General features: G+C 38.7%; 1 protein-coding gene across 23 annotated transcripts in view; it reads left to right on the top strand.

Moving 5' to 3' along the window:
* The window catches only part of Wdr17 (WD repeat domain 17), a 97699-nt gene that overhangs the window by 11736 nt on the left and 67233 nt on the right, over positions 1–18730 (top strand). For 11 of the 23 annotated variants that reach the window (XR_001778439.2, NM_001372372.1, NM_001372370.1 and 8 more), the window contains exon 2: positions 11305–11410. The exons of 9 other annotated variants lie outside the window; for them this stretch is intronic. Coding sequence is in view for 9 of the 14 variants with exons in the window: in NM_001372372.1 (NP_001359301.1) it covers positions 11345–11410 (66 nt within the window). In the remaining 5 variants the exon portion in view is untranslated. Of the gene's footprint in view, positions 1–6507; positions 7936–11304; positions 11411–17634; positions 17895–18730 lie in introns of those variants that run through there. 3 more of the 23 variants (XM_006509427.4, NM_001372371.1, XM_030243540.1) reach the window with 3 other exon arrangements.

Here is an 18730-nt window from a genome sequence, read left to right as displayed (position 1 = left end):
TACCTTTCAAAAAGCAGCTGTTACATCAATTTTATTACTTATCTTTCGTGAGAATTCTTCTTAGATTGTAATATAGTCCTGAGATATTATTTTGACTGATTTGATACTATTTTTGTGTGTTTTTAGTCATAATACTCTAAGTACAAGTAAAGCTTCTTTTAATTGTTGGCAACAAAAAATTCAATTCATGTTGACATCTCGTGTAACTAAATTTGCATTGAAAGAGTTTGGCTACCCTCAAACTCACTGTAGAGCCCAGAAATAATAGAAGTCCTCATGTTTGAGCATCCCTAGACCAGGGATTACAGGCAAAAGCAACCACACAACCGCCGACCTCTTAATCTCTGGAATAAGGCAATTGCTTTAAATTATACTCTTACTTCACCCCTTGGAAATATGAGGCCTCTTGAAATGTTAGTCTGTGAAGCATATTAATTTTTCAGTGTTTTAATTTCTTTGATCAGTTCTTTCATTCAACTTTCCATCTTTTTTATTGTTTCTTCTACTTATTCTTTAGCCAGCGGAGTCATTTTTTAAACATTATACACAAAATGTTTATCTCTAACTGTTCTCCATGCTTTGGGTCTAAGCCTCCATTTCTGAATTAGTTCTAGCCATTGTCACCTAATATTCTGTCTACCATCTGCAGTCAATGTATCTGCTATAGGCAGGAGCTTAGTTGCCTCCCCGAAGGTCTGAGATGGGGGTGACTCTGTCAGCTATGGGGCACTGCTGAGACACAGTGACATCTTCAGATTGCTAAGGTCATGATTGAAGAGAACAATGGGACCCCAGCTCCGTCTTCCTGCCTATCTTGTCTCATGTTCATGGGGTACATTGTTATGTTTACCCTGATTCTGCCTTCCTGTGTTGCTTTGAAAGAGCAACAGGGCCAACCATTCACTGGCAGATAGCACCAAAACTGGAAATGTAATAAACCTTGCTTATGAATTGATTCTCTTGGGAACACTCTGCAGAAGCTGACAGACTGTCTTAATGAAGCTCTATCCTATATATGATATCCCTACTAAATGACAGATGTATAGAAACAACCTTTAGTCTGCCCTATCCCTCATCTTCCCTTAGCTTATTAGTTTTGGACCTCATCATTTTCTACCTAGCTCATGTTTAGCTGTTCTGCTCCCCATCTGCCTTGTATTAAGATGATGTTTGTCAACTACCAAACCTGACATCATTGTCACTATGTTTAAAATGCTTCACAGACTTCCCATCACACATGAAATACAGTCCAAATTCTGTCACGAGCTACAGAATTGGCCATCATCTTAGCCTCATCTGTTTGTCCGTTCTTGCAGGGCATTCTTTTCTATTTGTGTCGGTAGATCACAAATGTAGGAAAAGAATGTTTATCTGAAAATGTAAACATCTCTTCCACATAGCCTTCTTGACCACCTAAAGAACATTAAGATACTTTTCTCCCTTTCTTTTTGAATATCTGGTCCATTCTCTTGAAGTACCTGCTCTTATATACTGTACCTAACATACGTTTTTGTCATTAGAAATAACTTCAAGTACACATACATAACAAAAAATATTGACTAAAAATCACTCTTTTACAGCTAGACAGAAGAAAATAGTATGTCTCAAGAGTATTAGAATTGCAGCAAGCCTGCAGGTTTTTTTTGGCCTATGTATCTGTATACAATAGTTTGCTTTGACTCATCAATCAAGCTAAAAGAGTGGGAGAACAGCACCACAGGTCTCCACTTATAATTCATCACCAGAAGCAGGATTAGATGTGTGTATTTCATCTGTAAATTGCCCATTGAGGATAGAATTACAAGTGATTTAATTTAGTCAACATTGCTCTTTGGAAAATGATTAAAACGTCTGTCTTCCTAAGACTGACTTAGTTCCATTTATAACCAAAATCATTTGGGACCCTGTTGGAAAGGGAATATATAACTGTCAGCGGTTATTGGTTATTGATTAGGGAAAGCACAGTGTCTGCTGTGGATCTAGTTTTTGTGCTATAAATTTCCCAAAGTAGGACTTTGTTTCCTCTCTGCTTTGTGTCTTCGGGAATCCTCTTAGCTTAGCCATTATATATGCTTTCTATTTACTGAAGGGAATGAAGTGAGACAAAATGGCGGAGGGAATACCTAACGATTCACATATTACTTTACCATAAACATGCTTTGTTCTATTCGAGATAAACACATAGTCAAGGATAATATGCTGTGGCAGAAACTTTACTGTGTTGTTAAAGAAAACAGTGCCTGAATTTTTGTAATAATATATCCATAGAGTGATGAACAGAGGTTAAAAACAGTATAGGAGACTATATCTAACTGACATCATTGATGACTACTTCCACATCAAAAAATATTTTTTAAAAAAAAAAAGTTCTGTGCTGTCAGAACCTAAATGAGGTTTTTAAAATCATGACCTATGTCCTGGACCCAGTGTTCCTAGATTCTTGGTTTCTTATACAAATAATGGAAATAAAGATTTACACAAATTTCTAAATGTAACAGAGAAATTATTCAAAGAAAATTCAAATTACACTGCAACAAAGCAGAGGGCCACATGAATGAAGACACCCAGTAGCTTAAAATATTGTTTGGTGCTTTCTTTTATGGGGTTCAAGAAGAGGAGTTTGATTACTAATAGTCCTGTGTTCTAGTTGATTAGATTAAATCATGTGATTATTTTCTACTACTCCTGTCCCTTCACAAAATGCATCTAATCCCAATGAAATACACCATCAATTATGCATGAGTATATTATAATAAATAGAGGATTCTCCCAAAAACTCACTTGAGTTTTACTTTACTGTCAGTGCACCCAAAACCAGTTCAAGCCAGATCAGCCTTTCTGGTTTCCTACTCAGACATGAAGATACTATTACGGGATATAATTTGCTCAAGTTTTATTGTTTACAAGGGGAAGAGAAACATCCTGTTGTTCACGGGAAGGTGCATGTTTAACCTGGTCCAGGTGGAGGTCTGTATGCTAGGTGAGTTCCTTATAGAGAGGTGAATAGACAGGGCACACAGGAGAAAGAAAGAGCTAGCTGGGAAGAAGAGGGAGGGGGTTTCACCCCAATCAAGCAAAATCCTAAGTTGTAACCATGCAACAATAAAAATGCAAAATAATAACAGATTGAACAAAATCTCCATCATATTAAAAAAATATGATGAAGTTAGGAAGTGTGGGTGTTCGAAGGTTCAGATTTCTTCGAGTTTGTTGTTCTATCATGCTTTGGCTATAACCTTCAACTAGATAAGCCAAGCTGTCGCGCCTGCTCTCGACCAGCAAGAACGACGCGACCACCAGTCCTTCTAACAGCAGTTTATTCAGTCTTCATCTTTCTTCTTTCTCTTCATCAGTACCGTTCCCCAGCTGAAGAGTTCTGAATCCACGCCAGATCCTTCTCAACAGTCTGTTTTACGGGAACCTTTATTAACCGCTCCTTCCCAGTGATGCAGTTCTGAATCCTTCCTGTAGCAGCGGGTCTTCGCTCTTGCCTGAAGATGTTTCTTTTCCCGGGTTTCGGCACCAACTGTTGCGCGCGCTCAACAGGCCAGGAAGAACGACGCTGCTACAGGATCCTTCTGCACACATTTATTCAGTCCTGTTTCTTCTTTCTCCATATATCTCCCTTGTTTATATATCTCCCTTGTTTTTATATCTCCCTTGTTTTTATATCTCCCCTGTTTATATCTCCCTTGTTTTTATATCTCCCTTGTTTATATATCTCCCCTGTTTTTATATCTCCCCTGTTTATATCTCCCCTGTTTATATATCTCCCCTGTTTATATCTCCCCTGTTTATATCTCCCCCGAACCCTGGGCCTCTCACTCCTTTTATACTCTCTCTCATCCACGCACCGCAGGCCACGCCCCCTCGCCAGTCACGAGGCTTCAGCTAATCAGGGCAGCAGGGGCAAATCTCCACCAAATTGGATTCACCTGTATCCTGGTACACCTGCGCAGCACTCAAGATGTTTGTGTCTTGTATGAGGAAGTCAGGTGCAAGTCATATGACTTAGCTGCAGTCCCTGGCGCCTTTGGGACTGCCGCCACACCCGCTCCCCACAATTCCCCCTTTTTTCTTTTTTGGCAGAGAGAATGTCTGTAGAAAGCCCCCCGCAGCCATGCCCCTTACCCGTCCTTGGGTGACAAACAGCATTGGTTTGATCCCTGTCTTAGGTTGGTGACATGCCCAGGGAGTCTTATCACTGACTACCTCTCAATCATGCCAAGCCACTCCTGGGGAGATTGTGTTTTGCTTGTGGCAGGTGCATCAAAAGGCCAGGATGTTGATTAATCTATGGCCAAATCTTAATTGCTGCAAGCAAGCCTCATGGGTGAAGGTAGAGGTCTGATCCCCAGTGTGCAAGCATAGGGGCCCTACACAAAACCATCCCTTAGGCTCATCACCCAGAGAGGTCTTGGCCAGCTCCCGTGTCGTTTTTCCTGAGGGAAGGGAACTAGGACACTGAACCTTCATGCAATCAGACATGCCTTCCACAGGATGCCAACAGCAAGCTATCCTCTGTGCAGTGCTTAGCCTCGCACCCCACGGCATAACGCAGCATAATTTCTTTTAGAGCGGCAAACCGAATCTGAGGAGATTGTCCCGCCTCCACTGCAGCAAAAGCCTACGCTACCATGGTGAAAGTGTGGGCCGCACACTCTGCACCTAACACATGTGCCAAACACAAAAAACACACACACTATAACAAGCATACATCCCAGGGCTCTCATCCCCGCTCATTTTCCCTGAAGCAAGGGATAGATGGCCAGAGGGGCTATCTCTTTAAGGGGAATTCAGGGATCAAAAAGCGTGGAAAAAATTTGAATGTCATGTCGAGCTGGTATCGGCTTCTGGAATACCGAAAGGATCTCCCATCTCTGCTCCATCGTTTGTGTTTGTGGGACCATCCACCACATCCACAGGGGCAACTGGATCAGGATCCTCATTCTTGCAGCGTCTCACCAACCTCTCCGGCACCCAAAGAGGTTCCGTCTGGTCCTGTGGAAACACACAAACAGACCCTCTCGCCCACATCAACACCTGATCCTGTCGATCCTCTCCAAATCTCCAGACAGAAGGTCCACCTACAGGTGGCTGCTGAGGAGGCATAGGGAGAGGACGCAGAAGCTAATTTGCCTTCCTCCTCCGCCTCAGCTCTTTTATTTTGTCCTTTCTGTCCACCTGATAACACTGTGTCTCCTTTCTTTTTCCTTTTTCTTTTTAAGCCCTTCTCTTCCTCCGACATACTTTCTTGTTGCTCTGTAAGGATTTTCTGACCTGTCTTGACTACCTTTACACACAGTTTCAAACAGTAACAGAGTCCATATATCAGAACAAACAAGACCAAAACTATCAGACCTACCCACAAAGGGTCAATGGAAGAAAAAAGCATAACTACACAGTGAGGATCTATTGATCACTACACTGAGGTTATCATAGTTCCTTAACTTGTCCCCAAACCGGGAACCTTAACTTGTCCCAAAGCCTTGAACCTAAACTTGTCCCAAAGCCGGGAACCTTTCGTTACCTTGTGCCTGCTTCCTGGCAACTTTATGCTTGCCTCTATTTTATCCGAGGTCCTTCCCAAACTCCTGGGTTACTTTGTGCCTACTTCCTGGCAACTTTATGCTCACCTCTATTTTATCCGAGGTCCTTCCCAAACTCCTGGGGTCGCAAGTTTCACTCACCGTGAACTTACCCTGCCGGCAACCACTGACTGCTGAAAGTTCTGAACTCGGTGGGGGAGTCGGTTCCCCGTACGGGCCACCAATTGTCGCGCCTGCTCTCGACCAGCAAGAACGACGCGACCACCAGTCCTTCTAACAGCAGTTTATTCAGTCTTCATCTTTCTTCTTTCTCTTCATCAGTACCGTTCCCCAGCTGAAGAGTTCTGAATCCACGCCAGATCCTTCTCAACAGTCTGTTTTACGGGAACCTTTATTAACCGCTCCTTCCCAGTGATGCAGTTCTGAATCCTTCCTGTAGCAGCGGGTCTTCGCTCTTGCCTGAAGATGTTTCTTTTCCCGGGTTTCGGCACCAACTGTTGCGCGCGCTCAACAGGCCAGGAAGAACGACGCTGCTACAGGATCCTTCTGCACACATTTATTCAGTCCTGTTTCTTCTTTCTCCATATATCTCCCTTGTTTATATATCTCCCTTGTTTTTATATCTCCCTTGTTTTTATATCTCCCCTGTTTATATCTCCCTTGTTTTTATATCTCCCTTGTTTATATATCTCCCCTGTTTTTATATCTCCCCTGTTTATATCTCCCCTGTTTATATATCTCCCCTGTTTATATCTCCCCTGTTTATATCTCCCCCGAACCCTGGGCCTCTCACTCCTTTTATACTCTCTCTCATCCACGCACAGCAGGCCACGCCCCCTCGCCAGTCACGAGGCTTCAGCTAATCAGGGCAGCAGGGGCAAATCTCCACCAAATTGGATTCACCTGTATCCTGGTACACCTGCGCAGCACTCAAGATGTTTGTGTCTTGTATGAGGAAGTCAGGTGCAAGTCATATGACTTAGCTGCAGTCCCTGGCGCCTTTGGGACTGCCGCCACACCCGCTCCCCACACCAAGCTATTTGCTAGAGCCTCCTAAGACAGGGCTATGTCTCCAGGGTAGATAAAGGGTGAGGTGACATGGAATTCTCTTTTAGTGGGAATGATAGGCGCTATGGTATTCACTATAGAAGTGAATATATATTTAGTATATAGTGATACATTTTCTTTTATCTTTAAAATCATTTTCTCTAATATTAGACTCATCTTCAGAGGTGTCCAAGCTTTTGACATAGTAGCATGGTGTTACCATCTATAAATGTGTTAGGCCACATTCTTGGCTATGCTGGGAGGCTCATGGGCTGCAAGCTGCATTCGGGCACACCTAAAGCTTTTTACAAAATGCTTTACTGGGAATATTTTCAATTTATTTACTCTGAATTTCATGAAACAGTGAAGGCAAGGGCGTGTTATAGATAAGGAAGTACATCCCTTAATAAAAAGTAAAACAGCTTGTTATACTTCCCAGCTGAATCAAACTGCCTTTCATAGAAACTAAAATGTTTTTTTCTCTGAATTTTGATAGAATGCACTCACATTTCTTATAAGTATAGTGTATTTAGTAAGAATTCAGGATGGAGTTCCTTGAAAAATTGAAATCATATGAAATAGCTCTTGGAACTTCATTGTGTGGTATAATAGCCAAAAGTATCAAGTGTATAGCACATCACAATGCATGCTAGATATTTTAGAGTTGTTAGCATTAGTATGTTATTACCAAGTTGCAAGTATCATGTTATTTTTGTGTGCTTGTTTTCAATAGTTGTAGATTCAAATGACTTAATATTCTAATCGAATTTTGCTGAAAATCTGAGAGATGATCATTCGGGTAAAATTACAATTAAACTTCTGAGAACTAAACATTCCATAAATATTTTTAAATGAAGACAAAATTCTAGTTATTTTGTGCAAATGATGTCACAGCATCAAGACAATTCATTAAGAACATGTCACTTTAATTAGTGTGTTATCTCAATGAGGGATTACAATACAATGTTCAACTCCCAGTCTGAGCTCTTAGGGCAGATTGGTGAGGCTCTTCCCCTGCACCCAGGCCCATACCCTCTTCTGTGTCATCCCGGTACTTGGAAGGAGAGGTTTCTTACCATTTGTCCAGCAGTGACAAACATATGTTTTATTTTCATAGAGAATAAGGCCCAAGATGTTTTCCTGAAGAAAACAAACAAACAAACAAACAAACAAACAAAAACAACCAGGAGATGGATTTTAGAAATGTGGGTGTTTGTTTCTCTCTTCTCTCTAGCAAGCTGAAGACTGCCTTTTAATCAAAGTCCACTGATTGATTTTGACATGCATGTTCTCGGAGGTCAACCAAGGGTTTCAATTCTGACCCTCAGGAAGGTTTAAGGTAGAAACCCAGCTTTAATTCTAATATTTAATGAGGTAAAAATGAAAATACATAGACTATGACCAAGGAATACATGTTAAGTTGTATTCTAGTATGACATGGCAGCAAATATTTTGCCTTTAATATTGGAAATAAGGTTAAATTATAGGGCTGCTGTTGAAAGCACTTGTTTCTGCAGTGGACCCAGGTTCGGTTCTCAGTACTCATATTGTGAACCTCACAACCATCTCCAACTCCAGTTCTGGGGTACCTAGTGCCCTCTTCTGCCTCTGAGGGTACCCTCACTCATGTCAACATACTCACAGACATACACACACATACACATAATTAAAACAAAAATAAATCTTTAGAAAACATTAAGTAGCTATACTAGTGACTTCTGTTGCTGTGATAAAACACCTTAACTAAGGCAACTTACATAGAGAATAATTAATTTGGGTTCACATTTCCCAAGGGTTAAAGACCATACAGTAGGCACAGTACAGAAGCAGGTAGATGTGCAGTAGAAACAAAAAGCCAAGAGAGCCTATCTTCAATGGCAAACCGAAAGCAGAACACTAACTGGAAATGGCACAGGATTTTAAAGTCTGAATTGCACCTCCAGTGACATAGTCCCTCCAACTTAGTCACGCCTCCTAAGCCTCCCCCCCCCCCCCCCCCCGCCAAACAGCACCACCACCAACTGCAGAACTAAGTACATGAAGTGAGCCTTCACTGGACCTTCTCATCCAAAGAGCTAAAGTAGTGCTTTTGAAAATTGTATCAGCCAGGCGGTGGTGGCGCACGCCTTTGATCCCAGCACTCGGGAGGCAGAGGCAGGCGGATTTCTGAGTTCAAGGCCAGCCTGGTCTACAAAGTGAGTTCCAGGACAGCCAGAGCTATACAGAAAAACCCTGTCTGGGAAAAAAAAAAAGAAAAAGAAAACTGTATCAGTATCTGCATCTGCACCTCATAGAGGCAAAGGGGTAGAGTAAGGGTTTGTGGAGGGCAAACTCAGAAGGGGATATCATTTTAAATGTAAATGAGGAAAATAATTAATACAAAAGAAAATGTAGCCGTAAACAAGGCATAGCTATTATGCACCTCATAAACAATGTATAAGAAGTATCTGCACTGGGCTTATATGAACATAATTCACAGTTGGTATGTTACATGATTACAAAACATATTTACCAAATCTAGGTTTTTGTTTTATTCTCTAAAACCTTTTAGTAAGTGATTTGGTTAGCCACGTCACTGCAAGAAAATGGACTGTGACTCCTATATGATTGCAATCTCATTTGATTCTTTTGTATCTTTTTTCTTGTATTGGTACTCTGTGCCGTTTATTCATGGGTACCACCAGTAGATGGCAGAGTTCCCAGACACAAAGTTTGCCAATTCACCTAGCAAATTAACACAACAGCTGAGAAAGCCTGGGAGAGCAGCTACTAAGGAGCAATTCTATGTGTCTATGCTCCAGGTCCTGCCCATGTATCTGATTGAGTTCCTGGCTAGATTTTCCTCAGTGATAATTCTATAACCTGTAAGCAAAACAAACCTTTACTTTCATCTTGCTTTTGGTCATCGTGATTATTACAGTAACACAGAAACACACTAATACATTTGGGAATTGCAGCAAAATCATGGCACTAGTACTTAGCATATCTCAGTGGTATGTGTCAAAATATCATGAGAGGTTTTATTGAAAAGCGATGGCATTAAAATGGTGAAAAGGGGCTTTGTAAATGTTTGATTAAACTTACTGAACAAATATAATGGGAAGGGAAGATGCATTAATGAAATGACCAAAAGGTGCTTGATGTGTGTTGCTTCTGGACACTTCCTAGAGTATGATGGTAGTGGTCCAAATGAGCAATAACAGGAGAAAAAAAAACGGAAAGAGACAGAGAGTGTGAGAGAGGGAGAGAGAGGCTGAGACTAGTTAGATTTGAATGTGTTGATATTGAAATAACCAGGTAAAAATTTGAAGTTTCTCCATTAAATAGTGAGCTGAAGTTGGTAAGATTTGCCTGGTTGGAGTAGGGTTCCAGCATCGGGAGGGGAAGCATTCTCTCTAAGATGTAGTCACGAGAACGGGTGGTAGCAGCTAAGATTCAATATCAGATATGTCATATGGCAGGACTCAGGTCAGAAATCGCAAGTCAAAATAGCATAAGGAAGAGAAGGAAATGAGGAGGCAAGAAAATGCCTAAGACTCCAGCTCTGAGCGTATCAGAAGCAAAATTCTCCCTGTGAACTAGAGAGCCGAGGTCCAGATTCAAGGACAGTGTGAAGCACCTGAGGCTACTGTAGAAGCAATCTATGGCCAGGCTTCTTTATCTGAAGTTGCAAGCAGATATTAATGAAAATATTCGTAAAAAATAAAGATCACTGAAGGAATGAGACTGTTCTCAACTAAGTAGTGATGTTGAACTCTCATGTGCATCTTTCCTCAGGAGAAAACCTGCCTTTTTACGTATCTTTCACATATCTTTTTATGTGAAGAAGAAGGCACCCAAATAGAAATACAACACACACACACACACTCTATATGTGTGTGTGTGTGTGTATGTATATATGTGTATATACATAATATTATAGCTACTAATTATTTTCCAGAAGCAAACAAAACTACACAAATGCTAAATTACGATTTTCGTCATTCTCTAAATCATAGCACTGTGTTAAGTAATGCAGAATCTTTAAATTCTTGATGCAGCCACCTGATTAGTAGTTCACTAGCTGCAAAGCAATCTATCTCTCAAGTACTGCAACAAAAACAGAGATACAAGACTGCTGTATTCTGCTCGCTGTTTGTTCTGGACTTTGTAAACCTCTTAACCTTTAAGAATCACTTGCGTGTTTATTAAAACAATCGAATCTAAGGTGTTTTCTAGAATGTGAAATTAAGGCCTAATATTTGATAGGCTTTTCTGGGACTTCACAGCATAAATTATTTTAGTTTTCATTTTTTAATATAGGCTTGTTTTTTTTTCTGACTCAGCTTTCTCTCAACACAGTTACTCATGGGCAACACAAAATGAACTCCCTGGGTTTTGTGAGATTTTTGAATGATTTGTATTTTTTTTTTGTCTTTTTGTTTTTGTTTGTTTGTTTGGTTTGGTTTTTTGTTGTTTGTTTTGTTTGAGGAAAGAGAGAGAACTTTAAGTTGGGTGGAGATGAGAGGATCTGGGAGCAGTTGAGGGGGATAATATGGGTCAAAATGCATTGTTTAAAAGAATTTTAATAAAAAATCACACAAAACTGAACAGACTTTAAAAAAAAACTTGAAATGTGTGTCTAGTATTAGCTTCTTGTACTGAACATGAATTCACAGGAGGTCCTGGTGAAACCTGTTTGCTTGAAACACGGTTATTGTCACTTTAGGCGCTGACTGTTCTCCAGCTGACTTGATTAAAGTGCAAATATGGCTTGGATGACTTACGTTTCCCATTGGTTTGAGCAAGATGATTGGTATGAAGGACTCCAAAGAGTAAGATATTTTTATCTTGCAATTATAATTTTCTGTCAGGATTGCTTTTTTCTTTACCTGCTTTTCTTCTGGTAAAGCTCTGATCTATCTCTTACATTGCAGACATTTCTGTAATACAAAATTATGAGGATATGAGAGGCATTTTAAAAGAATATAATTTTTAGGGATATCTGTAATTATACATTGACCAAGAGCTCCCCTCCCATTCCAATTGTCTATCCAATAGATAATTTCCTTTTTCAGTTGTGAGTGAACCCTAAGGCCTCCTGCACGCTAGATGAGTTCTACCCTTCATCTGTACGCTCAGCCCTCTTTACATTTTGTATTTTGAAACAGGATCTCATTAAACTGCCTAGGCTGGTCTTGAACCTGTGGCACTTCTGCCACAGTATTCTGAATAGCTGAGATCATAGGCCTGAGCCATCATACCTGTCTAGATAACTCACAATAATATTTAAAGAATGTCTTTAAGATTGAACTATAAAATGCCATTTTTGTACGTGACTCATGTATAAAAATAGCAGTGATTACAAACATTTCCCCATAAATAAAAATATTTAATTTAATAGAAGGCAGTTTCATGTTAATACTTAGCATTATGATACTATTATTAGAGGAAAAACAGAGATCTTGAGCACACTATTGTATCTGATAAATTTTAAGAAGCTTAAAATGCTTATAGTTATGTTTCAAAGGGAGTAAAACTGTTACCGTGGCAACTTGGTCCATAATTTTGAAAAAGTATAGGTTAGCATTGTAATACTAAAAAATAAAATCATATTTTAAAATGTACCGTATTAAAGTGGATTTAGCTTAAAAGAAATTAGTTTCAATTTTACTTTTCAATGGAGAATTTGTTGATATTTAGAAGATGACTGAGGACTTTCTTTCCATTAATTTGTGAACGAAAGAGCCAGAGTATCTTTGTGAGGTTTAAGCATGGTTCTCCTAGTTGCCGTTCATGGACACACATTACTGTAAATATACAGAAATTTTACCCTTGTCTTTACTTCTTGGCATTCTGTTCTAATCAAACCAATCACAAATATTTTCTTATTATTTTACTTTTTTTTTTTCTTTTTAATAAATGTTCAGCAGTGTATAACCTCTGGGGACTTTTTTTTCCCCCAGATAGTCTTTTTTTTTTTTTTTCTTTGTTGTTGAACAAGACGATAAACTTCTCTGGATCCAGTAGCCATCTGCCTCTGAGGAAAATCACTCATAAAGTAAATTATAAAGCATACTTCAAGATCATATGCCCCAATACAAGGGAACGCCAGGGCCAGGAAGCAGGAGTGCGTGCATTGGGGAGCAAGGTCGGGGGAGGGTATGGGGGCTTTGAGGATAACATTTGAAATGTAAATGAAGAAAATATCTAATAAAAAAATGCTCCAAAAAAGCATACTTCGGAAACGAAAAGTTGCTGTGACTTAGTCAAAAACTCGCCATCATGAATTCTGAACTTCAGTCATGGTAAAAAAAAATGCAGTTAAAAATGATGGGAAAATTTCAGCCTACGACTTTTAGTTGCAAGATTCCAAACTTTACCCACTGCACAAGCACTGCACTACAATGCCAAAGCCCCCTTGCATGTGTGAGCTACCTGAAATATAATAAATAACACATTCATCTTCATGTTTCAAAAAATATTCTCTTTGAATCCAGCCCAGAAGATGATAGTATGATTTGCGGTCAATAGGACTAATTTCAATAAAAATGCTTTTTACTAAAATGTGTTCTTTAAAGTGCCTTTGGAGCATCACATAGAAATTGGGAGGGTTCAAATTCTTTCCCTTTCAGTCACTAATATTACTATAGGCCTTTGCAACTAAGCCAAAGGAAGAAGTATTTTAAATCACAAAAATAGTTTATCCCTTAAGCTGGCCATATCATCTTTGTGAATATGCCTCCTTCTGGCTCAGGTCTCATTTATTTGTGTACAGGCACAGAGGAGATGAAAGCTCACAGTCAACGAGGAAAACCAGCAAGAATATAGGCTTTTATCACTTCTAAGCATCCAGCTTATTTTCCAGGTTGTATCTATGTATCTATATCCTATATGACTTCCACTTTAAATGTTAATTTTTTTAAAAAATGAATTTTTGATTGAAAAATTACAAACTCAAAATGTAGAGTTTGAAAATTGGCATAGAAGTATGAATTTAATATTGAGAGCAACAAGTTGACACTTGTACGACTTATGACATAAATGTATAAATACACACATATAAACTTTATTTTACTATTATAATTTATTTTTGATGTTATAATTTTATTAATCTATACTTAAGTTTTTTTTTTGTTTTTTTTTTTTATTTATTTTTTTTTCTTTTTTTTTTCATTTTTTTTTTCATTTTTTTTATTAGGTATTTAGCTCATTTACATTTCCAATGCTATACCAAAAGTCCCCCTTACCCACCCACCCCCACTCCCCTACCCACCCACTCCCCACCTTTGGCCCTGGCGTTCCCCTGTACCGGGGCACACAAAGTCTGCGTGTCCAATGGGTCTCTCTTTCCAGTGATGGCCGACTAGGCCATCTTTTGATACATATGCAGCTAGAGTCAAGAGCTCAGGGGTACTGGTTAGTTCATAGTGTTGTTCCATATACTTAAGTTTTAACTATACTCATTTCATAACCAGCCTATACATTCAAAAGTAAACATTATGAGCTCTAAAAATCTAATATGTAAAATATGTTCATGGCTTGTTTTCTGTTCCATTTCATCCCCTTGACTAACGAGTAACTTTTCCTTTTTCTCTGGGTGTGTCTGTATGCGCATGCGCATGTTTTGTATATGGAGTCGAGAACAAACTTAGAATGCTAGTTAACAAAATAAAAATAATATCCCTGTTGTCAACCACTAACACTGTCAGTTTCATGTAGCTGTAACAATACAAAGGCTTTCTTCCTGACCCCACCACAAGTCAGCATTACTCAGTGACCTCCGATGCTTAGCATTGCACCAGTAAAGTGCATGTGTTATTTCTAGACCAAAAGGGTTGTTTTTCTCAAGTACACCATGCTTAGACAGCACATGCAACAGGAGGATGTAAGGTTAATGAGTACCTCTTCTTCCATCTGAAACATGCTACTTTCTCAGTGAAAAGCTTGTCTTACAGAGTGACAGTTTACAGTTTACACTTAAAATCATAAAAAGAGCATTAAAGTGTTCCTTGGGTTGGATATTTTTTATTTTAATGATGTAGAATCATTATTCATGCTGGTAACAAAAGAATAAAGGCTTTTAGGGATTTCATTTTGTCTCCTTAGTAACAGATTTACCCTAATAAAACCTATATAGTCATACATCCATTTTATGATCCTGCTTTAAAAAAAAAAAAGTCTTAAAGTTCCAAATACTAGGATTATTGAATACCCAATGTAGATTTTTTTTTTAATGCAGTGGTATTGATTTGTTTACTGGTACATGTTTTTTTTTTAAATCACTCAAAATTATAAATTTTTAAAAAGTAAATGTTATCTTCATTTTTCCTATTTATTATTTTAATAACTGGTGTATAAAGATTATCCAGTCCCAAAATTTAAAGGGAGTTAAGGATAGTGTACACACTTATCATCCCACTCTTCTTGAGACAGAGGCAGGAGAATCGCTGCAATTTGAGACCAGCAAGTATTACGGAGTGAAGCTATAGGGCCTTCTGGACAATGTAACAAGACCCTGCCTCAGAAAACCAAAATATAAATAAATAAATAAAAACTAACAGATAAAGGAATGTAATCTACTGTTTCTGAGATTTGCAAAAATAATTTAAGACAGAAGGCATACTGAATTTTACATACAAGAAAGAAATTTTAACATTATTTAATTTTTGAAAATAAAAACAAATGAGGATATAACAACAAATGGTTCCTTCCATAGATGAGTGGTGAATAAACTATGCTACATTCAAATAAAGGAATATTATTTTGTGCTAAACACCTCTAAAGGTAATAGCAAGTTATGAAAAGCATTAGGAATCTGTCCCTCTACCTAGACAGTTAGACTAGCATAATCTGTTATGGCATAATTATTTTGGAAAACAGAACATTTGGCAAACTAAAGGCTTGTGGCTTCCATGAAGAATGATTGGGTGTTAAACATAAATTAATTTCAGTAAGGTCGAATGCTTAGCACAGAAGCAATTTTCTGCCTGCTTCTTCAAATTCCAGGGTAGGGAGTTGTGCATATCTTCCTAAATCAGATTTGCTGAGGCAGATTTGTGAGGCACTACACAATATGATAAAATGATAATCTCAATAAAATAGACAAGTGGGTAGCAAGAAAGCCAATGCTATAAAAAATGGTTAGTAATTTTACCGTCTAGATTCTTCAAAATTTAAGAACATAGTCCACAAGAAGTTTTACCATGACTGATAACTACTTAAGAAATTAAATGTTCAAAGGGATATTTTTATATGTTGAATTATGCACCATTCTTGTAAAAATATGTTTCATCCATGCTTGCAAGAACTGGAGTTACAGGTGGTTCCTTGTACTTTAAATATTATATTGTCTACGCAAAGGATAGGTTAAAAATGCTTGCATGGGTAGAAAAATTTGAAGGTGGGTTGGTATCCCCATCCCTCCACTGGGGACCCTGTCTAACTTAGTGGAGGCAGTCTCTTCAGTTTCCATATCCTCACTACACTTGGTTGTTTAGACTAAGGTCACCCACATTTAGTTCTGTGAGCCTCCCCCATCCCAAGTATCTAGGATTTTCTACAAATTCCCCCCACCCCCAACCCCCACCCCTAACAGCTGCATATTTCCATTTATTCTTCTGGCTCTCTGGGCTTCTCTCCTGTCCCCTACCGCCCTCTGGCCATACCTGATTCTTTCCCCCTTTCCCTCCCCTTCCCCTCTTCCACCCAGGTTCCTCCCTCCACTGCCCATGATCATGGCCTTGTCTGCCTTCTTAGGGCAGATTTGGATTGAACTGTGAATTTAAAATTGGGATTATTCGCTTTTAGTAGACTTCTGTACAGATTCTGTCTGAATCAGGCGGGGAATTTCACCCGAGGTTCAGAACTAGGATAGGGAAAATTAGTCACTGAGTCCCAGTAGAGAGGCACTGATAATAAATGCCTGCTATATACAGGTATGTATTATATTGTATGTGTGGCTCCAGGTAGATAGATATTATACAGGTATTAATAAAATATGTCTGTGGCTCTAGGCAGAGATCCAAACAGTAAGATGGTATGAAGATTGCTTTGTATGCCTCACAGGATATTCAAATTCTGTCTAATGTGGGTGCCACAGGACTCTTGGATTATATTCCTGTTTGGCAAAATAGACAAGGCCTAAGATTACACACATACAGTATTTTAGTTTACTTCATTTTGATTTGGAATTGTTTTAATTCTCAAAATGGGTGTGACTTTGAGTTTTGTGACTATACTATTCCTCTGGGGGAGAGGGCAAAAAGGGTTTTCTGGTTCCTGGCTCAAGGATATGCTATTTTGGGAGAAAGGTTTTGTCTTTGCATGTTTAGAAAAGGTGGTTAGGGTCTTTACATCTTCCAGAGATATATGAATCAGATAAGATGAAGGGAGACCCCCCCCCCCAGAGGACTAGATTCCAGAGAATCAAACAAAAACTGAACAGGACTAAAGATAGGAATACCCAAATAAATGAACTAGATGAACTGATCATTTCAAAGAAATGCAAAACCAACCTACATCACACCCTGAAGAAACACAAAGTATGAACAACCTCACAATTAGTAAGTAGGTTGGACCAGTAATCGAAAACCTTCCAACAAACAGGTGTAATGACTTACTCTGACCGTCCCTCACCCCCTACCCTAGAAGCTGAGGCATGAAAAATGATATAAGTTCAAATCAGGGCAACTTTTCCTATTATCATAGCTTCAAAATTATAAAATATCTGATACATAGCTTAACCAGAGAAGTAAAATACTTTTTCTAGTAAGATAACAAAACAATGTTTAAAGAAATCAAGGACATAAATAGAAACACATCTCATGTGGTTAAAATGACAGTGTAGGATTTAAATTCAGTGTATTCCCTACCAAAATCTAAATGATGCTTTGTGCAGAAATAAAAAAAGAAAAAAATCCTAACATTCATGTAGAATTACAGGGAAGTCCTACATAGAAAAATTAAAAGCCTTAGAATAAAATCATAGGAAAAAAATTCACTATGCTGAGTAAGGCACTGCCTTGTGAGTTACACAAGAAACATAGACATCCAAAGGAAAAGGTGAACATATAGGAGTTCATTTTAAAACAGTAAGTTTTGTGCATCAGAGGAAATAATATTAACACATCAAGATGTAGCTATAAGAAACAGCCACCCAAGGTTCATGCTGGATTCTAGTTCATAATCATACCTGGAATACAGCTGGTTTTCATTTCACATTCTTGGTTTCAGTCCTGGGTACCATTTGCTGTGTTTCAGTTCTCCATGGCCGAGGGTTGTTGACATTATCCACTTGACAGACTCCAAAATCAACTGGTAGGTGGGCCTTGTGGCATGCCTGTAAGAAATTTTCTTGATTAATTGATGTTGGAAGACCCATCTTAATTATGGGTGGGACCTGGGCTCTGTAACTAGAGAGACCCAAAGTGAACAGTACTAGCATGTTTATGCTCATTGCTCTCTGTCCATCATTACAGATGTGATATGACAGGTTCCCTCAAGTTCCTGCCTCTGTGGCTCCCCAGCTACAATGTTCTCTAACCTGGAGCTGTAAGCTAAAATAACCTCTTCCTTACTTAAGTTGCTTTTCTTGGGTTACTGTATCACAGCAATGGAAAAGAAACAAATAGTTTACTTAAATATTTATCCTCCTGCCACATTACTAGTGATGTTCAAATTCAGTTTCTAGGGTTTTTTTTTTCTCCCTCACAACTGTCTTTATCTGACATTTATGCTTCAAATGCACACACACACACTCCCCAGGATAAAGATCAATATAAAAACAGCAGGCTCAGTGAAATAGGCCACAGTTGTACCAACATTGGCACAATGTTTTTCAAATTTGAATTTGCTACCTTGATTGAATTGTCAATATTTAAAAATTGGTACAGATCACAGGAAAAATCTGGGTGTTTCTGTTTTTCTGGGATTCTCTGTCTACCTGGCCACATGCATGATCTTCAGTGGTTCTAAAACCATGAAAATAGATACATTTTTACTTACCCCCTATTCCCCATCAGCCCTGAAAGATTCCTTCATTGGTCCATGTCTTATGTCATTCATCCTTGTATGATCTCCTCTTCTAACTCAAATCGCCTGCATTTAGCCAATTTAGTATTTTAAACTACACACATCTGAAAAAATAAGTTGAG

This window comes from Mus musculus, chromosome 8 (assembly GCF_000001635.26).
Source record: "Mus musculus strain C57BL/6J chromosome 8, GRCm38.p6 C57BL/6J".
NCBI classification, from domain to species: Eukaryota; Metazoa; Chordata; class Mammalia; order Rodentia; family Muridae; genus Mus; species Mus musculus.
The sequence above is the reverse complement of the archived record's forward strand: the minus strand, read 5'-3'. Positions and strand labels throughout refer to the sequence as shown.